The 26,110-nt window shown below is 48.3% G+C and overlaps 1 protein-coding gene across 1 annotated transcript; it reads right to left on the bottom strand.

Moving 5' to 3' along the window:
• Nucleotides 1–492: 492 nt before the first annotated feature.
• PLA2G10 (phospholipase A2 group X) lies at nt 493–24,169 on the bottom strand. Its single transcript, XM_030798054.1, has 4 exons — nt 23,641–24,169; nt 19,315–19,465; nt 16,240–16,346; nt 493–694 (listed from the first exon to the last, which is right to left on the bottom strand). Exons 1-4 carry the CDS (start codon nt 23,732–23,734, stop codon nt 552–554), a joined length of 495 nt encoding a protein of 164 aa, XP_030653914.1. The 5' UTR covers nt 23,735–24,169; the 3' UTR covers nt 493–551.
• Between the last annotated feature and the right edge of the window lie 1,941 nt (nt 24,170–26,110).

The following is a 26,110-nucleotide window of genomic DNA, read 5'->3' as shown; positions in this document are numbered from 1 at the left end:
AAGCAACAAGTATGTACCACTTTTGTAATCATTGTGCTGGGCTTACAGAAATGAGCCAATGCTGCAGGACAGCAAATACATTTTAAGGTGTAGTGGGATATGGGAGTACTCTTTCCTAAGCTAACAGCTACTGGACTTGAACTTCACCGGGTGGGTGTTGTATGGCCTTCTTGTTGATTGCTGCAACCTAGAACACAGAACATGGCCAGGCACACAGTAGGTGTTCGTTCACATTTGACTACCAGCCATCCAAGCAGGTTAGAAGACAAAGACGACCTTTTCATAAAGATGGAACCTCAAAAATGGAACCAAACCCAACACAGTGATAAGCACAGGCACAGTTTTATAAAATAGGTGCAGGACTTTTGGCCTTTAACTGCAAACCACAAGGGCTCCAGTCCTGAGTTCTGGGATTGGGAGAGAAAGCAAACACAAAGTTGTGGCTTTATCACTTGGCTTCAGTTCCCTTCTGCAAATAACTGAATGCTATTGTTCATTACTGAGAGGACGCTTTATTTCCTTGTGCAAAAGAGCATTTCAAGTCAAGGTAGTCAGTCACACTTGGGCGAGTCCCGCTCACATAGGAACTGGGGGTAGAAGAGGTACTTTAAGTTGTACTCAGTTTGGGCTAAGCAGTTAGCAATCTCCTGGTCACACTTGCACAAGAGTTCTTGGCATTTGTTCTCTGCCGGTCCTGGAAGAAGTGGGGAAACTGAGATTAAAGCAGGGACCTGGAGAGACTCAAGGGAAACCAGTAAAGCAAGAGGCAGGACGGGTCATAAATTACATTTATGAGACACTTGACAGTTCACCACGTGATCTCCATCTGCATGGCTCCCCAGGAAGCAGATGATGTCAGCCCCATTTTACAGAAAAGGAAATTGAAAGTTTCAAGTGGAGAGTCCAAAGTCTGCCATACTGCTCTTCTGCATCGATATTACACGATTTCTTTTTTCTTTTCTTTTCGAGATGGGGGCTCGCTCTGTTGCCCAGGCTGGACTGCAGTGGCATGATCTCAGCTCACTGCAGCCTCCACCTGCCGGGTTCAAGCGATTCTCCTGCCTCAGCCTCCCAAGTAGCTGGGACTACAGACACAAGCCACCACACCCAGCTAATTTTTTTGTATTTTTAGTGGAGACGGGGTTTCATCATGTTGGCCAGGATGGTCTCGAACTCCTGACCTCAGGTGATCCACCTACCTCAACCTCCCAAAGTGCTGGGATTACAGGCGTGAGCCACCATGCCTGGCCTGATATGACACGACTTCATCTGGGGATTCCCTTATTTAAAAATAATAATAGTAATTATTTATTTTTTGAGATAAGGTCTGTCTCTGTCACCCAGGCTGGAGTGTAGTGGCAAGGTTGTGGCTCACTGCAGCCTCCGCCTCCTGGACTCAAGCCATTCTCCCACCTCAGCCTCCCATGTGGCTGGGACTACAGGCCCACCACCATGCCCAGCTAATTTTTGTATTTTTAGTAGAGGTGGGGTTTTGCCATATTGCCAGGCTGGTCTTGAACTCCTGAGCTCAAGTGATCCACCAGCCTCAGCCTCCCAAAGTGCTGGGATTACAGGCACGAGCCACCACTCTCATCCCATAATAATATTTTTTTTTAAAAAAAGATACTTCTCAATATACTAGGCATAGAAGGAACATACCTCAAAATAATAAAAGTGATATATGACAAACCCACAGCCAACATCATACTGAATGGGGATAAGTTGAAAGCATTCATTCCCCCTAAGAGCTGCAACAAGACAAGGATGCCCACTCTCACCGCTTCTATTCAGCATAGTACTGGAAGTCCTAGCCAGAGCAGTCAGGAAAAAGAAAGAAATAAAGGGCATCCAAATGGGAAAAGAGGAAATCAAACTACCTCTGCCAACGATATGATCATATACCTAGAAAATCCTAAAGACTCCTCCAAAAGACTCCTAGATTTGACCAATGAATTCAATAAAGTCTCAGGTTACAAACCAGTAGCACTGCTATACATCAATAAGGACTAAGCTGAGAATGAAATCAAGAACTCAGTCCCTCTTATAATAGCTGAAAAAAAAAAAAGATAAAAAAGCTACCCCAAACCTAGTAATATACTTAAGCAGGAAGGTGAAAGATCTCTACAAAGAGAACTACAAAACACTGCTGAAAGAAATCATAGATGACACAAACAAATGGAAATACATCCCATGCTCATGGATTGGAAGAATCAATATAATGAAAATGACCATACTACCCAAAGCAATCTACACATTCAATGCAATTCCTATCAAAATACCAACATCATTTTTCACAGAATTAGAAGAAACAATCCTAAAATTTACATGGAACTAAAAAAGAGCCAAACAGGCTGGGCATGGTGGCTCATGCCTGTAATCCCAGCACTTTGGGAGGCTGAGGTGGGTGGAACACCTGAGGTCAGGAGTTCGAGACCAGCCTGGCTAACATGGTGAAACCTCATCTCTACTAAAAACACAAAAATTAACTGGGCGTGGTGGCAGATGCCTGTAATCCCAGCTACTTGGGAGGCTGAGGCAGGAGAATCGCTTAAACCCAGGAGGCAGAGGTTGCGGTGAGCCGAGATTGTGCCAGTGCACTCCAGCCTGGGTGACAGAATGAGACTGTCTCAAAAAAAAAAAAAAAAAAAAAAAAACCAAGAAAAAAGAGCCTAATAGCCTAAGTAATGTTAAGCAAAAAGAACAAATCTGGCCAGGCACAGTGGCTCACACCTGTAATCCCAGCACATTGAGAGGCTGAGGTGGGTGGATCACTTGAGGTCGGGAGTTCGAGACCAGCCTGGCCAACATGGTAAAACCCCGTTTCTACTAAAAATACAAAAATTAGCCAGGCGTGATGGTGTGCGCCTATAATCCCAGCTGATCAGAAGGCTAAAGCAGGAGAATCGCTTAAACCTGGGGAGCAGAGGTTGCAGTGAGCTGAGATCATGCCCCCTGCACTCCAGCCTGGGTGACAGAGTGAGACTCCGTGTAAAAAAAAAAAAAAAAAGAAAAAAGAAAAAATCTGTAGGCATCACTACCCAGCTTCAAATTATACTACAAGGCTATAGTAACCAAAACAGCATGGTACTAACATAAAAGTAGATACATAGACCAACAAAACAGAACAGAAAACCCAGAAATAAAACTAAACATGTACAACTAATTGATCTTCAACAAAGCACTCAAGGCCAGGCGTAGTGGCTCATGCCTGTAATCCCAGCACTTTGGGAGGCCAAGGCGAGCGGATCACCTGAGGTTCAGTGTTTGAGATCAGCCTGACCAACATGGAGAAATCTCGTCTCTTCTAAAAATACAAAATTAGCCGGGCATGGTGGTACATGCCTGTAATCCCAGCTATTTGGTAGGCTGAGGCAGGAGAATCGCTTGAACCCGAGAGAAGGAGGTTGCAGTGAGCCGAGATTGTACCATTGCACTCCAGCCTGGGCAACAAGAGTGAAACTCCATCTCAAAAACAAAAAACAAAAAACAAACAAAAAAAAACACTCAAAAACATAAATTGGGGAAATGACACCCTGTTTAATAAATAGTACTGGGAAAACTGGATAGCTACATGTAGAAGAATGAACCTGGATCCCTATCTCTCACCATCTACAAAACTCACCATATACATCAACTCAAGATGGATTAAAGACTTAAATCTAAGACCTGAAACCATAAGAATTGTAGAAGAAAACCTTGGAAAAACTCCCCTGGACATTGACCTAGGCAAAGAATTTATGACTAAGATCCCAAAAGCAAATACAACAAAAACAAAAATAAATAAATGGGACTTAATTAAACTAAAAAGCTTCTGCGCAGCAAAAAAACTAATCATCAGAGTAAACAGACAACCCACAGAATGGGAGAAAATATTTGCAAACTACGTTTCTGACAAAGAACTAATATCCAGAATCTACAAAAAACTCAAATCAGCAAGAAGAAAAGAAAAAACCGGCCGAGCTAGGTGGCTCACGCCTATAATCCCAGCACTTTGGGAGGCCGAGACGGGCGGATCAGGAGGTCAGGAGATCGAGACCATCTTGGCTAACACGGTGAAACCCCGTTTCTACTAAAAATACAAAAAATTAGGTGGGTGTGTTGGCGGGCGCCTGTAGTCCCAGCTACTCAGGAGGCTGAGGCAGGAGAATGGCGTGAACCCAGGAGGTGGAGCTTGCAGTGAGCTGAGATCGCACCACTGCACTCCAACCTGGGGGACACAGCGAGACTCCGTCTCAAAAAAAAAAAAAGGAAAAAACCTCATCAAAAAGTGGGCACATGGCCAGGCACGGTGGCTCACACCTGTAATCCCAGCACTTTGGGAGGCCAAGGTGGGCAGATCATGAGGTCAGGAGTTCGAGACCAGCCTGGCCAACACAGTGAAACCCCGTCTCTACTAAAAATACAAAAATGGCCGGGCGCGGTGGCTCACGCTTGTGATCTTCAACAAAGAAGATCAGCACTTTGGGAGGCCAAGGCGGACGGATCACGAGGTCAGGAAATTGAGACCACGGTGAAACCCCGTCTCTACTAAAAATACAAAAAAATTAGCCAGGCGTGGTGGCGGGCGCCTGTAGTCCCAGCTACTCGGAGCGGCTGAGGCAGGAGAATGGCGTGAACCCGGGAGGTGGAGCTCGCAGTGAGCCGAGATCGCGCCACTGCACTCCAGCCTGGGCGACAAAGTGAGACTCCGTCTCAAAAAAAAAAAAAAAAATTAGCCGGGTGTGGTGGCTCATGCCTGTAATCCCAGCTACTTGGGAGGCTGAGGCAGGAGAATCGTTTGAACCCGGGAGGCAGAGGTTGCAGTGAGCCGAGATTGTGCCACTGCACTTCAGCCTAGGTGACAGAGCAAGACTCAAAAAAAAAAGTGGGCACATGACATGAATAGACATTTCTCAAAAGATATACAAATGGCCAGCAAATGAAAAAATGTTCAACATCACTCATCATCGGGGAACTGCAAATTAAAACCACAATGAGATACTACCTAACCCTAGCCAGAATGGCCATTACTGAAAAGTCAAAATAGACATTGACCTGAATGTGGTGAAAAAAGAATGCTTTTAGACTGCTGGTGCTAAGATCAGTTAGCACAACCTCCATGGAAAACAGTATGGAGATTTCTCAAAGAATGAAAAGTAAATCTATTCTTTCTAGCCATCCCCCTATTAGGTATCTACCCAAAGGAAAATAAGTCATTATATCAAAAAGATGTGCACGCATATGTTTATCACAGCACAGTTCACAACTGCAAAGATACAGAACCAACCTAAGTGCCCATCAACCAATGAGTAGATAAAGAAAATGTGGTGGCTGGGCGCAGTGGCTCATGCCTATAATGCCAGCACTTTGGGAGGCCGAGGTGGGTGGAACACGAGGTCAGGAGTTCAATACCAGCCTCACCAATAATGGTGAAGCCCCATCTCTACTAAAAATACAAAAATTAGGCGTGGTGGTGCATGTCTGTAGTCCCAGCTACTTGGGAGGCTGGGACAGGAGAATCACTTGAACCCAGGAGGTGGAGGTTGCAGTGGGCCAAGATCATGCCACTGCACTCCAACCTGGGTGACAGAGCGAGACTCCTTCTCAAAAAAAAAAAAAAGGAAAAGAAAAGAAAATGTGATTACATATACACCATGGAATACTACTTAGCCATAAAAAAGAACAAAATGTCTTCTGCAGCAACTTGTACAAAGCTGGATGAAGCAACTTGGATGAATTGATGTTGGTATTTTGATAGGGATTGCAAAGAAGTTACTTCACTTATTCTAACTGATGAAACTTAAGAATGGAAAACCAAATACTGTATGTTCTCACTTAGAAGTGAGAGCTAAGCTATGGGGGATACACAAAGGCATACAGAGTGGTATAATGGAAACATTGGAGACTCCGAGGTGGAGAGGGATAAAAAGCTATGTACTGGGTACAATGTAGACTACTTGGGTGATGGGTGCACTAAAAGCTCAGATTTCACCACTATACAATTCATGTAACCAAAAACCACTTGTACCCCTAAGGCTACTGAAATAAATAATAAGTAAAAATTTTCAAAAGAATATTTCTGGAATGTTTTAATTTTTCATAACACACATGTATTGGGTTTGAGTCAGAAAAAGTATGTAAATGAATGTTTAAATGAATGGTGGGATAGATGGATCCCTCACCATGCACTTCTGCTTCTTGTTACCAGGGCAAAATTCTCACAACATAAAATGAATCATTTCAAAGTGTACAAGTCAGTGACATTTAGTACATTCACAATGCTGGTCATCTATCTAGTTCTAAAACTTTTCTTTTTTTTTTTTTTTTTGAGACGGAGTTTCACTCTGTTGCCAGGCTGGAGTGCAGTGGCACGATCTCAGCTCACTGCAACCTCCACCTCCTGGGTTCAAGCGATTCTCCTGCCTCAGCCTCCCGAGTAGGTGGGACTACAGGTGCGCACACCACCACGCCTAGCTAATTTTTGTGTTTTTAGTAGAGACCGGGTTTTACCATGTTGGCCAAGATGCTCGCAATCTCTTGACCTCGTGATCTGCCCGCCTTAGCCTCCTAAATTACAGGCGTGAGCCATTGCGCCCGGCATTCTAAAACATTTTTATCACCCCGGAAGAAACCCCATTCCCCTCAAGCAGGCACTCCCCATGGATGGATGGATGGATGGATGGATGGATGGATGGATGGATGGATGGATGATGGATGATGGATGATGGACGATGGATGGCTGGATAGATGGATGGTGGGTGGATGGATGGAAGATGGGTGGATGAATGATGGATGGATGGAAATTGGATGGATGGGTGATGAATGGATGATGGATGGATGGATGGATGGATGGATGGATGGATGGATGGATAGATGGATGAATTGATGGATGGATGATGGATGGATGGATAGACGGATGATGGGTGAATGGATAATGGATAAATAGATGGTGAGACAGATGAATAGATAAAAATAATATGTGTAAAAATTAGTAATAGAACCAGCCAGTGCAGGAACAATCCTTCCTGCCTGTAGCTTTCCATGGGCTGCTGCACAACAGAAACCCTCAGAGAAATATGATGTAGTAGGGAGGGGACTCTTGAGGAAGGAGCCACTGTAGCTTCATGGCTATAGCCCCAGGGTGGCATACAGGGCTGGCTGAAGGCTGGCTGTCCAAGGACAGGAGAGTGGTCAGCTACAGGGCGAATGGGACAAATACCCCAGCCAGCTCCTCTTCCCCTCACACCCTCACCCATCCACTGGCAACTCCTGCAGTTCCATCCAGCCAGATTTGTCCAGAAGCCAGCCCCTTCCACCATCTCCACTGCGACCCCCTGCCCAAAACACCTCTCTCCAAGACCACTGCAACAGCCTGATAGCCACATCCAGCTTCCACCCTGTCCCCCTCCTGGGTTTTGTGCCATGTGGCAGCCAGAGTGGTTTGGTTAAAATACATATCAAGGCCGAGTGCAGTGGCTCACGCCTGTAATCCCAACATTTTGGGAGGCCGAGGCAGGTGGATCACCTGAGGTCAGAAGTTTGAGACCAGCCTGGCCAACATGGTGAAACTCCGTCTCTACTAAAAGTACATAAATTAGCAGGGCATGGTGGCACACATCTGTGATCCCAGCTACTCAGGAGGCCGAGGTGGGAGGATCACTTAAGCCCAAAAGGCAGAGGTTGAAGTGAGCCGAGATCACACCACTGCACTCCAGCCTGGGTGACAGAGCAAGACTGTCTCAAAAAAAAAAAAAATGCAAATCAAGTCATGTCCCTCCCCTGCTCAAAACCCTCCTTGGCTCCCCATCTCTCTCAGAGAAGAGCCTCCAATGCCCTAGGAATCTAGCCCCTATCACTCTCCAACATCATCCCCTACTTCTGTCACTCTGGGGGACTCTGCTCCAGCCTCACCGAACTCCTTGTGATTCTCAGACCACCCAGACACTTGTGCGTACCCCAGGGCCTTTGCACTGGCTGTTCCATCACCTCCACATGGCTGCCTCCTCTATTCCTCAGGTCTCTGCTTCATTGGTGTCTCCGGGAGACTTTCATAAAATTTACCATATTAAAGTGTACAGTCAGCAGCATTTAGTACCTTCACCATGCTGGGAACCTATCTAGTACTAAAACACTGTTATCACCCCAGGCTGAGCATAGTAGCTTAGGGCTGTAATCTCAACACTTTGGGAGGCTGAGTCAGGAGGATTGCTTGAGATCAGGAGTTCAAGACCAACCTAGGCAGCACAGCAAGACACCATCTCTACAAAAAATACATGCCTGGCATGGTGGCTCACGCCTGTAATCCCAGCACTTTGGGAGGTCGAGGCAGGTGGTTCACAAGGTCAGGAGTTCAAGAACAGCCTGGCCAACATGGAGAAAACCCATCTCTACTAAAAATTAGCCAGGCATGGTGGCACACGCCTGTAATCCCAGCTACTAGGGAGGCTGAGGCAGGAGTATCACTTGAACTTGGGAGGCAGAGGTTGCAGTGAGCTGAGATTGTGCCATTGCACTCCAGCCTGGGCAACAAGAGCAAGACTCCATCTCAAATAATAATAATAATAATAATAATAATAATACAAAAATTAGCTCAGCATGGTGGTAAATGCCTGTAGTCCCAGCTACTTGAGAGGCTGAGGCAGGAGAATCCCTTAATCCCAGGATTTTGAGGCTGCACTGAGTTGTGATCATGCCACTGCACCCAGCCTGGGTGACAGATCGAGATCGTCACCGCAGAAGAAACCCAATTCTCTTTAAGCAGTCGCTCCCCATTCCCACTCTTCTGCATTCCCAGCAACCACTAGTCTACTTTCTATTTCTGTGGATTTGCCTATTCTGGACAATTCATATAAATGAAGTCATACAATATACGTGACCTCTTTTTTGTATTCCTAACAGAGCAACAGAAAGCCTACATATGTGACCTCTTATGGCTGGCTCTGTTCACTCAACGCTGTATTTCTTCTTTCTTTCTCTTTGCTTTCCTTTTTTTTTTTTTTTTTTTTTTTTTTGAAACAGTCTCGCTCAGTCGCCCAGGCTGGAGGGCAGTGGCATGATCTCCACTCATTGCAACCTCTCTGTCTTCCAGGTTCAAGCAATTCTCCTGCCTCAACCTCCCGAATAGCTGGGATTACAGGCACCTGCCACCATGACCGGCTAATTTTGTATTTCTAGTAGAGACAGGGTTTCACCATGTTGGTGAGGCTGATCTCGAACCCCTGACCTCAAGTGATCCACCAGCCTAAGCCTCCCAAAGTGCTGGGATTACAGGCGTGAGCCACTGTGCCCGGCCCTTTTTGCTGAGGCAGGGTCTCACTCTGTCACCCAGGCTGGAATACAGTGGCATGATCACGGCTCACTGCAGCCTGGACCTCCTGAGCTCAAGTGATCCTCCCACCTCAGCCTCCCCAGTAGCTGGAACTACAGGCATGCGCTACTATGCCAGGGTGCCGCTATGTTGCCCAGGCTGGTCTCGAATTTCTGGGCTCAAGGGGTACGTCTGCCTTGGCCTCCCAAAGAGTTGGGATTACAGGTGGGAGCCATCGTACCCAGCCCATCATATTTTCAAGGTTCATCCATGTTGTAGCAGGTATAGTAATTCACCTGCTTTATCTCTCAACACAATAGTTACAAAGCACTTGGCGCACACACTACGTCCCTGTCTCCTCCTTTTAGAATACAATACCTCCTGGCTCTGCCTTGCCCAAAATCTAGCATGGAGCCCGGCAGAGTAGACTCACAGTAATATTTGTTGACAGACCCTAGAAAAGCCTTAGAAAAGCCATTCATCCTCATGCCTGTAATCCCAGCACTTTGGGAGGCTGAGGTGGGCAGATCCCTTGAGGTCAGGAGTTCAAGACCAGCCTGGCCAACATGATGAAACCCTGTCTCTACTAAAAATACAAAAAAATTTAGCTGGGTGTGGTGGTGCGCCTGTAGTCCCAGCTACTTGGGAGGCTGAGGCAGGAGAATGGCTTGAACCAGGGAGGTGGAGGTTGCAGTGAGCTGAGATAGCGCCACTGCACTCCAGCCTGGGCAACAGAGTGAGACTCTATCTCAAAGAAAAGAAAAGAAAAAAGAAAAGAAAAGGGGGGGGAGAGGGAGGTGGGGAGGGAGAGAGGAGGGGAGGGGAAGGAAAAGAAAAGCCAAGCCATACACAATCTCCAATGCTCACACAACCCCAGCAACTCTGGTGTGTTATTTCCATTTTATAGATGAGGAAAGTGAGGCTTACAGGAATTCGGTAACTCATCCAAGGTCACAGAACTAGGAAGGGATGGACCAGGATTCCAGCCCAGGATCTCCTGACCCAACGCCTCTGGTTGTCCTCTTACTCTTCTCCCTGAGCAACAAAGATTCCTCCAACAGCAAGACCTGGCCCCACTGCTCCATGACCTCTGGAACCCTATGGCATCACGTTTTGAAGAAGAATAAAAATTTGAAAGGAAAAATAGCTCCTGAGGGTTAAGTTTAAAATTAAGGACTGCTAGTAAATATTATTACAGGTTTAAATTCTTTTAAATATATTTAAGTCAGGCCCATAAATGGAAAATGGGCCAAACCTGTAATTAAATAAACAACTATGTTCAGAATATCTCCAAACAGAATAAGATAATATTTTTAGTCCAAAATGCATAATAGATATTTTAGTTCCTTTCATTTGGTTCAGAGAAGACAGTTCTGTAAACAGGCACAGACTCTACCAACAGACACACCAATATTTTATAAATATCATTTCCACCTGGGTAGGAGCAAGCAGAATATGCAAGTTGAAGGGAGAAAGGAAAGATTTTCAACAGATTTCCCACTGAAGCCTCATTTCACGTCCTCATCACCCACACCAGAAGGGGGCAGTTTTGGGAATAAGTCACTTACTCTCCCTGAGCCTCAGTTTCCCCTTTATTTGTCTTTTGTAGAGATGGGGGTCTCTCTATGCTGCCAGGGTGGCCTCGAACTCCTGGTCTCAAGTTATCCTCCTGCCTTGGCCTCTCAAAGTGCTGAGATTATAGGTATAAGCTACCGTGCCCAGCCAGTTTCCCCAACTCTAAACAAGAGGGTTAGATGAGATGATACCTGGGGCATGTTCAGGCCTAAAAATTGATTATATCATCATATTAATTCAGCTTTGCTCTTAGGCCAAGTTCTAATCCATAGTAAGAAGATATAGCTGAAGATCTAAAAACATACTTAAAGTAGGCCGGGCATGGTGGCTCATGCCTGTAATCCCAAAACTTTGGGAGGCTGAAGTGGATGGATCAGGAGTTCGAGACCAGCCTGGCCAACATGGGGAAACCCTGTCTCTACTAAAAATACAAAAATCAACTGGCTTTGGTGGCAGGGGCCTGTAATCCCAGCTATTCAGGAAGCTGAGGCAAGAGAATCACTTGAATTCAGGAGGCAGAGTTTGCAGTGGGCAGAGATCGCACCACTGCACTTCAGCCTGGGCGAAAGAGCAAGACTCCGTCTCAAAACAAAAACAAAATCTGTTTCTCATCTTACAAACCTTTTCTCATCTTCACAACACCTATCTTACAGGTAAGGAAGCTGAGGCTAAGAGAAGTCAAGCTATTAGCTCAAAGTGATGAAACCCTCCTCCATCTAGAGCCAAGTGATTTTCTTTTTCTTTTTTTTTTTTTTGAGACTGAGTCTTCCTCTGTTGCCCAGGCTGGAGTGCAGTGGTGCAATCTCTGCTCACTGCAATCTCTGCCTCCCAGGTTCAAGCAATTCTCCTGCCTCAGCCTCCCAAGTAGCTGGGACTACAGGTGCATGCTGCCACACCTGGCTAATTTTTTTTTTTTATTTTAGTAGAGACGAGGTTTCACCGTGCTGCCCCGGCTGGTCTCGAACTCCTGAGTTCAGGCAATCCATCCGCCTCGGCCTCCCAAAGTGCTAGGATTACAGGTGTGAGCCACCACTCCCAGCCATGATTTTCAGCAAAGGTAGCAGGATGATTCAATGGGGAAGAGTCTCTTCAACCAAGAGGGCTGAGATAACTGGATAACAACATACAAAAGAATAAAGTTCAACCCCCTACCTCACTCCGTAGACAAAAATTAACTCAAAATGGATCAATGACCTAAATATTAGAGTTAAATATGATAAACCTATTAGAAGAAAACTTAAGGGTAAATGTTTATAACTTTGGATTTGGCAGTGGATTCTAAGGACACCAAAAACACGAGCAACAAAAGACAACAGATTAATTGAACTTCATCAAAATTAAACACTTTTGGGCAAAGACACTATCAAGGAAGCAAAAAGACAACCTACATAATGAGAGAAAATATTTGCAAATCACATATCTGGTAAGAGTCAGTATCCACAATATATAAAGAACTCTTAACTGGGCATGGTGATTCATGCCTATAATCCCAGCACTTTTGGAGGCAGAGAGGCAGAAGGATTGCTTGAAGCCAAGATTTTGAGACCAGCGTGGGCAAAATAGGGAGACTTTATCTCTACAAAAAGTTTAAAAATGGCCGGTTGTGGTGGCTCACGCCTGTAATCCCAGCACTTTGGGAGGCCAAGGCAGATGGATCACGAAGTCAGGAGTTTGAGACAAGCCTGGCAAACATGGGGAAACCCCGTCTCTACTAAATATATAAAAATTAGCCAGGCCTGGTGGCGGGCACCTGTAATCCCAGCTACTCAGGCAGCTGAGACAGGAGAATTGCTAAAACCTGGGAGACAGAGGTTGTAGTGAGCCGTGATCGTGCCACTGCACTCCAGCCTGGGTGACAAAGTGAGACTTTGTCTCAAAAAAATTAGCCCAGCATCGTGCCACACACCTATAGTCCCAGCTACTCAGGAGGCTGAGCCAAGAGGATAGTTTGAGCCCAGGAGTTTGAGGCTGCCGTGAGCCACGATCATGCCACTGTACTCCAGCCTGGGTGACAGAGTGAGACCCTGTCTCAAAAAAAGAAGTAAAACAGGATTACCGTATGACCCAGCAATTCCACTCCTAGGTATATACTCCAAAATATTGAAACCAGGTACTCAAATAAGTATTTGTTCACGAATGTTCATAGCAGCACTATTCACATAAGCCAAAAGGTGGAAACAACCCAAATGCCTGTCATTGAATGAATGGATAAACAAAATGTGATCTATCCATGCAGCGGATATTATTCAGCCATAAAAGGAATGACATACTGACACATGCTATTAATACAACATGAACAGGATGAGTGTGGTGGCTCACGCCTGTAATCGCAGCACTTTGGGAGGCTGAGGCAGGTGGATCACCTGAGGTCAGGAGTTCAAGACCAGCCTGGCCAACATGGTAAAACTCCATCTCTGCTAAAAATACCAAAATTACCCAGGCATGGTGGTGCACGTCTGTAATCCCAGCTACTCAGGAGGCTGAGGCAGGAGAATCACTTGAACCCGGGAGGCGGAGGTTGCAGTGAACCGAGATGGCACCACTGTACTCCAGCCTGGGCCACAGAGCAAGATTTCATGTCAAAAAAAAAAAAAAAAAAGAAAGAAAGAAAGAAAGAAAGAAAGAAAATGAGCAAACCTCAAAAACATTATACTAAGTGAAGAAGCCAGAAACGTAGTGTATGATTCAATTTATATGAAATAGATAGACAGGGTAAATCCAGAGATAGAAAACTAGTAACCTGGTAAGTTTACCAGGTGTTGGTGGTAGGGAGGAATGGAAATGGATTGCTTAATGGGAAAGGGATTTTTCAAGGCGGAGTGATGAAAATGTTTAGGTGGTGGTTGGATGACATTGTGAATATACTAAGTATCAGTGAATTATACACTTTAACAGGGTTAATTTTATGTTATGTCTATTTTCTTTTTTTGTTTGTTTGTTTTGAGACAGAGTCCCACTCTGTCACCCAGGCTGGAGTGCAATGGTGCAGTCTCGGCTCACTGCAACCTCCTCCTCCTGGATTCAAGCAATTCTCCTGCCTCAGCCTTCTGAGTAGCTGGGATTAAAAGCACCCACCTGTATTTTAGTAGAGACGTGGTTTCACCATGTTGGCCAGGCTAGTCTGGAGCTCTTGACATCGTGATCCACCCACCTCAGCCTCCCAAAGTGTTGGGATTACTGGTGTGAGCCACCACTCCCAGCCTCTTTTTTCCTTTACTCTTTTTTTTTGAGACAGGATCTCACTCTGTTGCCCAGGCTGAAGTGCAGTGGTGCAATCTTGGCTCACTGCAGCCTCAACCTCCCTGGGCTCAAGTGATCCTCCTACCTCAGCCTTCCAAGTAGCTGAGACTGCAGGTGCACACCACCACACCATGCTAGTTTTCGTATTATTTGTAGAGACAGGGTTTCACCATGTTGCCCTGGCTGGTCTTGAATTCCTAGGCTCAAGCCATCTGTCCATCTTGAGATTACAGGAGTGAGCAACAGCACCGAGCCTGTTATGTGTATTTTCAAGTAACAGAAAATAGAAAAAAAGGGATGGAACTAGTGGTCTGGATCATGACTAGCTCTTCAGATAACTTTGTGTCTCGTTGCCAAAACTCAAGCCTTATCTACATTCTCCCTGTACCATTACTCACTTCCTAGTTGTTTTCATTGATTTAGCTTTCTTATTTATTTGAAGGGAAACTATAAATGGAAAATGCCATACATCAGAATGGAATCTTTTTCTTTTTTTTTTTTGTTTGAGATAGAGTCTCACTCTGTTGCCCAGGCTGGAGTACAGTGGTGCGATCTCGGCTCACTGCAACTTGTGCCTCCTGGATTCAAGTGATTCTCCTGCATCAGACTTTTGAGTAGCTGGGATTACAAGCATGCACCAACATACAAGGGTAATTTTGTATTTTTAGTAGAGACGGGGTTTCACCATTGAGGCTGCTCTCAAACTCCTGGCCTCAAGTGATCCACCTGCCTTGGCCTCCCAAAGTGCTGAAACTGTAGGCGTGAGCCACAGCACCCAGCCCAAAATGGAATCTTAAAAATAAATACCACGGCCAGATGCAGTGGCTCACGCCTGTAATTCCAGCACTTTGAGAGGCTGAGGCGGGTGGATCGCTTGAGGTCAGGAGTACAAGACCAGCCTGGCCAACATGGCGAAACCTCATCTCTACTAAAAATACAAAAAAATGAGCCAGGTGTAGTGGTGGGTGCCTGTAATCTCAGCTACTCAGGAGGCTAAGGCGGGAGAATCACTTGAACCCGAGAGGCGGAGTAAGCCAAGAACACGCCATCGCACTCCAGCCTGGGCAACAGGAGTAAAACTCTGTCTCAAAAAAAACAAACAAAAATATCAAAAAACAAACAAAAAAACCCACACTCCAAAAACAAACAATAAATAAATAATATAAAAATAAAATAAATACTACAGTCCTTATGTTATTGCTTTGTTTCAAAATCTGGTAAGATTGCCCTGAGTGACCTGAGGTTTTTAATTGCAGGGGTTTTTTTTTTATATCTTTAGAAGCGGTTGGTAAGGTAAAATTTTTTTTTTTTTTTTTTTTTGAGACTGGGTTTTGCCCTGTTACACAGGCTGGAGTGCTGTGGCTCGATCATAGCTCACCGCAGCCTCAACCTTCTGGGCTTCAAGCGATCCTCCCACCTCAGCCTCCCAAGTAGCTGGGATCACAGATGTGTGCCACCACGCCTGGCCAATGTTAAAAAATCCTTTAAGTTTTTTGTAGAGATGCACTCATGGCCTCAAGCGATCCTCCTTCTGGTCCCCACCCCCAGCCCCTTTCTGATAAACATTGACATTGTTTATTATCTGATGCCATTTCTGTCTTCTTCCTTGTCATCCAGACATCAAAGAATTAGGTTTCTTCAGGGTTTTCTTTTTCAAGTGCTCAGTGTTAAAGATCACTCACATTAGGGCCGGACACCATGCCTCACGCCTGTAATCCCAGCACTTTGGGAGGCCGAGGCGGGCAGATCACTTGAGGTGGGGAGTTTGAGAGCAGCCTGGCCAACTTGGTGAAACCCCACCTCTACTGAAAATAATACAAAAATTAGCTGGGTGTGGCGGTGCGTGCCTGTAGTCCCAGCCACTTGGGAGACTGAGGCCTGAGAATCCCTTGAACCCAGGAGGCAGAGGTTGTAGTGAGCCAAGATCACACCACCACACTCTAACCTGGGTGACAGAGCGAGACTCTGACTCAAAAAATAAATAAAATAAATATCACTTACATTAGATACACCCAAGGGGTGGGCTACAGAGAGTTGGAAGCAGTGGTTATTGCAACAGGGGCACGGAAGTCATCTGCCTATGCCAGGATACCCAGGGAATACTCGGGGTGGGTGGCATGGTGGTGCTGGGGTCTCACCGCACAGGACGCTCTGATTGACGCACTGCCAGGAGTAGCGCTCTGTCTTGGGGCTGCAGCCGGCCTCCTCAGCTCGAGTGTAACAACAGTCGTGGCGATGGCAGCACCTGCAGATGTCACATGGGCAAGACAGCAGGTGGGTGAAGCTCTCTCCTGGCCCTCCTCTCTTGCCAGGACCATGGGTGACTGAAGACCCCCAGGGAGGCACAGCAGCCTCTTAGATAAGCTTTTTTTTTTTTTTTTTTTTTTGAGATGGAGTCTCACTGTCGCCTAGGCTGGAGTGCAGTGGCGCGATCTCGGCTCACTGCAGGCTCCGCCCCCAGGGGTTCACGCCATTCTCCTGCCTCAGCCTCCCACGTAGCTGGGATTACAAGCGCCCGCCACCCCGCCCGGTTAATTTTTTGTATTTTTAGTAGAGACGGGGTTTCACCGTGTTAGCCAGGATGGTCTCGATCTCCTGACCTCCTGATCCGCCCGCCACGGCCTCCCAAAGTGCTGGGATTACATGCATGAGCCACCGCGCCCGGCCAGCTTTTTTTTTTTTTTTTTAAGAGACAGGGTCTTTCTCTGCCGCCCAGGCTGGAGTGCAGTGGCACAATCATAGCTCACTGCAGCCTTGAACTCCTGGGCTCAAGCGATCCTCCCACCTTAGTGTCCCAAGTAGCTGAGACTACAGGCACACGCCAGCATGCCCGGCTGGTTTTTTAATTTGTATTTCCTTTGAGACAGCATATCTCTCTGTCTCTCAGCTGGAGTGCAATGGCTCAATCAGCTCACTTTAGCCTTGAACTCCCGGGCTCAAATGATACTGCCGCCTCAACCTCCCAAGTATGCTACTACAGGAACACAAACTCCTTTTTTAAATTTTTTGTGGATATGGGGTCTCACTATGTTACCTAGGCTGGGTCTCGAACTCCCAGGCTCAAGCAGTCCTCCTACCTCAGCCTCCCCAAATGCTAGGATTACAGGTGGGAGCTACTGTATGCCTGGCCTTATCTAAGCTGTTTCCCTGAAAATCCCCGTCTTGGGTAATGATTCCATTGGCCCCACCATGCCCTGTCCTGCCTCCCTGGCTGTGCCCAAGCTTGGTCCCTGCCTGCCTGCCTCACTGTGCCCAAGCTTGGTCCCTGCCTGCCTGCCTCACTGTCTGGGTCTCGAGCTCCTGTGACACGACTCCTCTCTCTTCCTGGAGTGATCCAAGCCCTGCCACTTCCTGACTTTGCCCACACTGTACCCTCTGCCTGGGGCAACTTCACGTCTGCTCTTTGTCCCTTAGGTCTCAGACCAGGCACAAGCCCCTGCCTCCAGAGGTCATCCAGGCCTCACCAGGCTACACCCTCTCGTAAAATTGGATTCCCTCCCTTCAGGGTAGGTTTATAATGAAACCCTCCTGAGAGGCCAGGTGCGGTGACACCCATCTGTAATCCCAGCACTTTGGGAGGCTGAGGTGGGAGGATCACTTGAGGCCAGGGGGTCGAGACCAGCCTGGGCAACATAAGGAGACTCTTGTCTCTCTTGTCTCTATAACAAATTTAAAAATTAGCTCACCAGGCCAGGCTCAGTGGCTCATGCCTGTAATCCCAACACTTTGAGAGGCCAAGGCAGGTGGATCACGAGGTCAGGAGTTCGAGACCAGCCTGGCCAACACGGCGAAACCCTGTCTCTACTAAAAATACAAAATTAGCCAGGCGTGGTGGCGCATGCCTGTAATCCCAGCTACTTGGGAGGCTGAGGCAGGAGAATAACTTGAACCCAGGAGGTGGAGGTTGCAGTGAGCCAAGATCACGCCATTGCACTCCAGCCTGAGCAACAGAGCAAGACTCTGTCTCCAGAAAATAAAAACACAAAAAAAATTATCTCACCATGATGGCACATGCCTATAGTCCTAGCTACTTGGGAGGCTGAGGTGGGAGGATTCCCTTCAGCCCAGGGGTTTGAGGCTGCAGTGAGCCACTATGATTATGCCACTGCACTCTAACCTGGGCAAAAGCGAGACCCCAGGCTAGAGAGCACGATTTTGGGTCACTGCAACCTCCGCCTCCCAGGTTCAAGTGATTCTCCTGCCTCAGCTTCCTGAGTAGCTGGGATTACAGGCGCCTGCCACCACACCCAGCTAATTTTTGTATTTTTAGTAGAGACAGGGTTTCACCATGTTGGCCAGGATGGTCTTGAACTCCTGACCTCGTGATCTGCCTGCCTCAGCCTCCCAAAGTACTGGGATTACAGGTGTGAGCCACCGCACCTGGACACATTACTTAATATTTCTGTGCCTTGGTTTCTTCACCTGTGAAATGGGATCGTTGTGAAAACACAAAGGGATTCCCAGGGCAGTTCCTAGTGCATAGTCTGGCTGCCTGTGTGTGTGTGTGTGTGTGTGTGTGTGTGTGTGTGTGTGTGTGTGTGTGTGTGTGTTTAACATAGAGACAGGGTCTCACTATGTTGCCTAGGCTGGTTTCAAACTCCTGGGCTCCAGTGATCCTCCTGCCTGGACCCAAACTGGCGGAATTACAGGTGTGAGTTAACACACCTGGTCACTTTATATTATTATTATTTTTTTCTTTTGAGACAGGGTCTGGCGCTGTCGCCCAGGTTGGAATACAGTGGTGCAATCTCAACTCACTGCAAACTCCGCCTCCCGGGTTCAAGCAATTCTCCTGCCTCAGTCTCCCGAGTAGCTGGGATTACAGACGCCTGCCATCACAGACAGCTAATTTTTGCATTTTCAGTAGAGATGGGGTTTCACCATATTGGCCAGGCTGGTCTTGAACTCCTGACCTCAAGTGATCTGCCTGCCTTGGCCTCCCAAAGTGCTGGGATTACAGGAGTGAGCCACCGCTCCTGGCCAATTTTTTAAGGCAACGTAATCAGCCCATGGCCGAGGTAAGGGGCAGCTGGTATCAAGTTCTGGCTTCATTGGCCATGTTATCCAAGAGGCCTCTGCCTCCCTGCAAAGTAGTACTGCACACTGGGATCTCCCTGGACCAAACCCCAGCTTCGGTTTTGTGTACTTCCTCATAAGCCTTGACTACCCCAGAGTGTGAGGGATTTTGTAGCCTTGTCCAGGCATGCACTCACCAGTCAATGGCATCGCGGGGCTGGCCATGGCCTCCCAAGCCACAAAAGCAACCATATTTCATATAGGCGATGGGGGTTCGGGGACCAACACAACCCACAGTTCCTGCCAGTTCCAGGATCCCACGCCGGTGCACATGTAATGTCCTGGAGGCTGGGGGGTAAACAAAGTTGACAGGCTGCAGGTCAGGGCTTCCCAGACCCCTGGGAAGGGCATTAGCCTGAGAAGAGCCTAGGTGTTACAGCCTGGCTGTCTGGGTTTGAATCCTACTTCCTAGCTGTGTGACCTTGGACAAATTCCTAACCTCTCTGGGCCTTGGTTTCTTCATCTGTGAAATGGGAGACAAGCTGACTTCAACTCATATGAATGAAATGAGATAATGAATATAAAGCCCCTGGTGCATGAAAAGGCTGTTATAATCCAGCTGGGCTCAGTGGCTCACACCTGTAATCCCAACATTTTGGGAGGCCCAGGCGGGCAGATAACCTGAGGTCAGGAGTTCAAGATCAGCCTGGCCAACATAGTGAAACACCGTCTGTAGCAAAAATACAAAAATTAGCCGAGCATAGTGGTGCATGCCTGTAACCCCAGCTACTAGGGAGGCTGAGGAAGGACAGTCACTTGAACCTGAGAGGCGAAGATTGCAGTGAGCCAAGATTTTGCCACTGCATTCCAACCTGGACGACAGAGCAAGAGTCTCAAAATAAGAAAAAAAAAAAGGCTAACTTATAATCAAGGTCCTCAAGGTAGCCAAGAAGGGAAAAGAGTCATTCAAGAAACGTTTGTCCAGTTCCCTGTGTTGGGCACTGGGCATCACGGATGAGCCTACAGGTGTCTGGCACCAAGGTGGGCTCCTCTGTGGCAGCTCCCCGGGCCCTGGCACTGCCCTGTGCTCATGACTTTTCCTCCAGACTCAGGCTCAGGGCCCTTGGTATCTCCTCTTATTTTCACTGCCAGACAGGAAGGCCCCTTGGCCTGAGCCCAGCCATTTTTCTAGATCCTGGCACAGATTGGACATGTAATGGTGCCCAATGCATGTGACTGGAACCCCTGCATTGGACATGTAGGAAAGGAGGCCAGCCGGGAAAGGTAACCCCACATTCCCACAGCCAGCAGGAACTCAAGCAGAGGCTTCAACCCAGGCTTCTGACTTGCAAACCAGTGCTCCTTCCTCCTTACACAGTAACAACAGGGGAAGGGCTTTCGGGGTTGCCAGAGCCGAGTGGTACCAGCAATAGAGTGGAAACTCACACACAGGCTTGCCTGCTTCCTGGGTTAGGGTTAGGGTTTATACGGCTCCCGGAGGTTGATGCATTGTGTTTGATCATCTTTTTTTTTTTTTTTTTTTTGAGACAGAGTCTCATTCTTGTTGCCCAGGCTGGAGCACAGTGGTGTAATCTTGCTCACAGCAACCTCTGCCTCCCAGGTTCAAGCAATTCTCCTGCCTTAGCCTCCTGAGTAGCTGGGATCACAGGCGTGCACCACCACACCCAGCTAATTTTTGTATTTTTAGTAGAAACGGGGTTTCACCATCTTGGCCAGGCTGGTCTCGAACTCCTGACCTCACATGATCCACCTGCTTTGGCCTCTCAAAGTGCTGGGATTATAGGCGTGAGCCACTGCGCTCATCCTGATCATCCTGTCTCTCTTTTTTTTTTTTAGAGACAGGGTCTCACTCTGTCACCCACACTGGAGGGCAGTGGCACAATCATAGTTCACCGCAGCCTCCAAATCCTGGGCTCAAGCAATCCTCCTGCCTCAGCCTCCAGACATACGGGCATGCACCACCATGCCCAGCTAATTTTTAAATTTTTAGTAGATCTGGGGTCTCACTATGTTGCCCAGGCTGTTCACAAACTCCTGGCCTCAAGTGATTCTCCTGCCTTGGCCTCCCAAGGAGCTGGGATTCCAGGCATGAGCCACCATGCCCAGTCTCATTTCTGTTTTATCTAGAACAGTTTTCATCACACTGACTTTTTTGAGAAGTCCAGGCCAGATTTAAATTCCATTTTGTCTTTTTATCTGTGGAAAAAGTAGCATATTTATGTTGGAAGAGAAAGATGAAGCAAAGAGGAAGAAAATGTAAAACGCATTTGGGGCCGGGCACAGTGGCTCATGCCTGTAATCCCAGCACTTTGGGAGGCCGAGGCGGGCAGATCACCTGAAGTCAGCAGTTCCAGACCAGCCTGACCAACATGGAGAAACCTGTTTCTACTAAAAATACAAAATTAGCCAGGCATGGTGGTGCACGCCTGTAATCCCAGCTATTTGGGAGGCTGAGGCAGGAGAATCGCTTGAACCCGGCAGTCAGAGGTGGCAGTGAGCCAAGATCGTGCCATTGCACTCCAGCCTGGGCAACAAGAGTGAAACTCCGTCTCAAAAAACAAAAACAAAAACAAAAAAACACACGAAAATAAAATGGCATTTGGAGTTTAAAGCTTCGCCTTCCTCTCTGGATGGTGAGTCCTCACTCTCCCAGCAGTCCGTGCCTCTGCCTCAAACCTCCATGGCTCCCGCAAGTCTGGATAAAGCTAAGGAGTCTCACTGCACCCCAAGTCCTGGGGATAGTGAGCTCCTCTCACCCCTCCCTCATCCTCTCACACGAGTCATTTACTGTCCCTCCAGTTATGCCCAGTCACGCAGACACTCTGCTGCTCAAATGCCCTCACCCCATCCTCACCCTGCTCCCAGGCCACCTCCCTGCAGAATCCACCTTGCCTGCCAGGTGGCCATAGGGACCCTCGCCATACTGTCTGCTTGTGGCAGTGCCCTCCGGCCTGGGGGGGTCTTCCAGAGCAGATCTCCGGCCAAGCGCAGTGGCTCATGCCTGTAATCTCAGCACTTTCGGAGGCCAAGGCAGATGGATCGCCTGAGGTCAGGAGTTCGAGACCAGCCTTGCTAACATGGTGAAACCTCGTCTCTACTAAAAATACAAAAATTAGCCAGGTGTGGTGGTGCATGTCTGTAGTCCCAGCTACTCAGGAGGCTGAGGCAGGAGAATCTCTTGGACCCGGGAGGTGGAGGTTGCAGTGAGTCGAAATCATGCCACTGCACTCCAGCCTGGGCAACAGTGAGACTCTGTCTCAAAAAAAAAAAAAAAAAAAAAGAGCGGAGCTCTGATATAAGCTTCCCTGGCACACAGTGAGCTTCCAGAAATGGTCCCTTGACCTCTAAATCCATCAAGACCCAGGGAACACGCCCTCTCTGAGCACCCTGACAATGTCCCAGTCCCAACACTGTACCCTGAAGCTGTCCCCAAAGGTTCCCCTGCCACCCTCCCTGACCACTCTCTGGTATCTCAGAGCCCTAGCACAGCCCTATAGAGGGAAGGTTCTAGGATGGGGCGGGCATCGAGCGCTGTGCTTATAACCAAGCAAAACACTCCCTCTGTGCCAACATAGGTGGGGCAGGTCACGTTGGGGTCTGTTTGCCCTGTCTGCCTGCTGCAGCCTCCTTGGGGACGGCCAGGGTTGTCTGTGCATCCTGTGAGCCCCAGGTCACTATGTGCACATATGTGTGTCTGTGCCGCTCTGTGTGTGTGTGTGGTGGTGTGTGTGTGTGTGTGTGTTTACACGGCGCATCTGAATTGTCCTGAGTGCTGTCTGGGGTATCCTTGAGCTGTGTGTGCGTGTGTCCCCCTAGCGGTATCTCAGTATTTTTGCCTGTGGGAGCCGCACATCGTGAGCTGCACACCTGAGGGCCAGGTGAGTCTGGGACTGGTCCTGTGCCTGCGCATCTGTGTGCTGGCGGTGTCTGCATAGTACTCTGTGGCTACATGTGTCTGTGCACCCCAGAAATGGGCAGTCACCCAGGAGACCTCTCTACAGTGACCCCAAAGGATGGATAGTGAGATAGGGACAGTATGTTTTTTTTTTTTTTTGGTCACAGGGGTTTGTTGTACAGGGGCACAATATATTCTTCTCCCACCCCCAAGCCGGGCCTTTCTGCCCCTGCTCCTCCCACCCTCTGGTGTCTCACATCTCAGGGACAGGTGGAATGAAGGATAAGTTCACGGACCCCAGATCAGGACAACCGGGCGGCTTCCGGGCTGCCGGGGAGGGTCACAGCCGGTTAGGGGAGGGAGCCAGGAGAGGACTCTGAGCCTCTGGGGAAGGACTGGACTAGTTCTGGGTCCCTGGGAGGAGTGAGTGGGGGCCCCTGCAGAGGGCTGGGACCCAGAGTGTGGGTGAGCATTAGAAGAGCGACCTGGGGGCTCTAGGGCAACTAGGAACTTGGAGAGGGATGGGAGGCAGGGCTGCTGGGTCCCTAGGAAGGGCTGGAGGAATCCCCGAAGGCCTGAGTTCCAGGAAAGCCCCTTCCTCACTCACCCTCGCCAGACCCGGGGCCAGATCCAAGCAGCAGCAGCAGCGATGGCAGCAGCAGGAGCAGCATGACTGGCAGGCACAAAGGTAGTGGCCCCATCGGAGGGTGGCAGACGTGGGACGGTGCTGCCGGGCCACCGGAGGCACCAAGGCTGGCGGACACACACCCCCGCTGCCACGCCCTGGCCCGGCCCCCGACCTCACCTTCCCTCGGGGCCCAGGCGGAGCCAGCTAGGGGCAGGCACCTGGGGCGGCGCAAAGGCGTCCTGATCTCTGCATCTTGGTCACTGAAGGGGCTCGAGAGGCCGCGGGGCGCTGGGGACAAGACCAGGAGTCAGGCCCAGGGAAGTCTCCACGGAATAAGGGAGCAAAAGGGGCTCTTTTGATGTTATTATTCCTCCAGCCCCTCCCCCACTCACCTGGGCGCCCAAAGGGGACAGAAGACTTGGAGGAGGGGTAGTCCTGAATTTAACATTTTATTTTATTTGGCCGGGCATGGTGACTCACGCCTGTAATCCCAGCACTTCGGAAGGCCGAGGCTGGCGGATCACTTGAGGTCAGGAGTTCAAAACCAGCCTGGCCAACATGGCAAAGCCGTCTCTACTAAAAATACAAAAATTAGCCGGGCGTGGTGGTGCAGACCTATAATCCCAGCTACTTGGGAGGCTGAGGCACAGGAATCGCTTGAACAGGGAATGTGGAGGTTGCAGTGAACCAAGATCACACCACTGCACTCCAGCCTGGGTGAGAGCCAGACTCTGTCTCTTTCTCACTTGCCCTCTGTCTCTCTCTCTCTCTGTGTGTCAATCTGGAGAGAGTTCATTGTTCCCGGTGAGTCTCTCTAGTTGAGAGAGAGAGAGAGAGAGAGAGACACGGAGGCTGGGCACAGGGCTCACACCTGTAATCCTAGCACTTTGGGACAACGAGGCGGGTGGATCACCTGAGGTCAGGAGTTAGAGACCAGCCTGGCTAGCATGATGAAACCCTGTCTCCACTAAAAATACAAAAAATTCACCGGGTATGGTGTTGGGCACCTATAATCCCAACTACTCAGGAGCCCGAGTCAGGAGAATCACTTGAACCCGGGAGACAGACGTTGCAGTGAGCGAAGATCGTACCACTGCACTCCAGCCTGGGCAACAAGAGCAAAACTCCATCACACACAAACACACACACACACACACACAATTAACCAGGCATGGTGGCACGTGTCTGTAGTCTCAGTGGCAGGGGAGGCTGAGGTACAAGAATCGCTTGAATCTGGGAGGCAAAGGTTGCAGTGAGCCAAGATTGCACCACTGCACTCCAGCCTGGGTGACAGAGTAAGACACTATCACAAGGCCGGGCACAGTGACTCATGCCTGTAATCCCAGCACTTTGGGAGGCCAAGGTAGGCGGATCACCTGAGGTCAGGAGTTCGAGACCAGCCTGGCCAACATGGTGAAACCCTGTCTCCACTAAAAATACAAAAAAATTAGCCAGGCATGGTGGTGGGCGCCTGTAATCCCAGCTACTCGGGAGGCTGAGTCAGTAGAATTACTTGAACCCAGGAGGTGGAGGTTGCAGTGAGCCAAGATCGTGCTATTCCACTCCAACCTGAGCGAGAAGACCAAGACTGTCTCAAAAAAAAAAAAAAAAAAAAAAAAAAAAAAAAACAACGAGAAGTCTTGATCTGTGATCTTCGGAAAAGCTGTTCACATCAAGGATGCCATCTTCTTCCAGCAAAAAACTTCCCTCTTGTGAGATTATGAACCCAAAGTTCAAAGTTCTGAAGTTTTGCTGTAGTGTGGATGGCAAGGACATTCTTTCTCTGATGTTCTCAGAAGATCCAATCTTCAGGTTCTAGATTGTGAAGGAATTGACTGTCCCCAGTCAGTGAGCCATAAAAAGCTTTCAGTACCTAGTGAAAATACACTGTACCATAATGATCTACTGTTGTGATGTCAGCCCTCTTGCATGGGAAAGCAACCAGAAAACATGCATTGAAAATGACAATTGACAACTGAAATGTTCAAATGGCCCATGAGGTAGCCAAATACACCTGAAGCTTTGATTGTCTTCCCAGGAACATGGATCTGACAAATGAAACATTGGTTATGAACTATTTTAGCAATTTATAAGTCAGCATAGAAACACATATTTAATTTAGATCATTTTATCTTTTCCATGATGAGTCATGGAATGCAGAGCCTTTTATTTTTCGTTTTTAGACAGAGTTTCGTTCTTGTTGCCCAGGTTGGAGTGCAATGGCTCTATCTCGGCTCACTGCAACCTCCGCCTCCTGGGTTCAAGCGACTCTCGTGCCTCAGCCTCCCGAGTAGCTGGGATTACAGGCATGAGCCACCACGCCCGGCTAATTTTTTGTATTTTTAGTAGAGATGGGGTTTCTCCATGTTGGTGAGGCTGATATGGAACTCCCAACCTCAGGTGATTCGCCCACCTCTGCCTCCCAAAGTGCTGGGATTACAGGTGTGAG

Source organism: Nomascus leucogenys, chromosome 18 (genome assembly GCF_006542625.1).
Source record: "Nomascus leucogenys isolate Asia chromosome 18, Asia_NLE_v1, whole genome shotgun sequence".
NCBI classification, from domain to species: domain Eukaryota; kingdom Metazoa; phylum Chordata; class Mammalia; order Primates; family Hylobatidae; genus Nomascus; species Nomascus leucogenys.
This window is presented reverse-complemented; position numbering and strand designations above follow the sequence as displayed.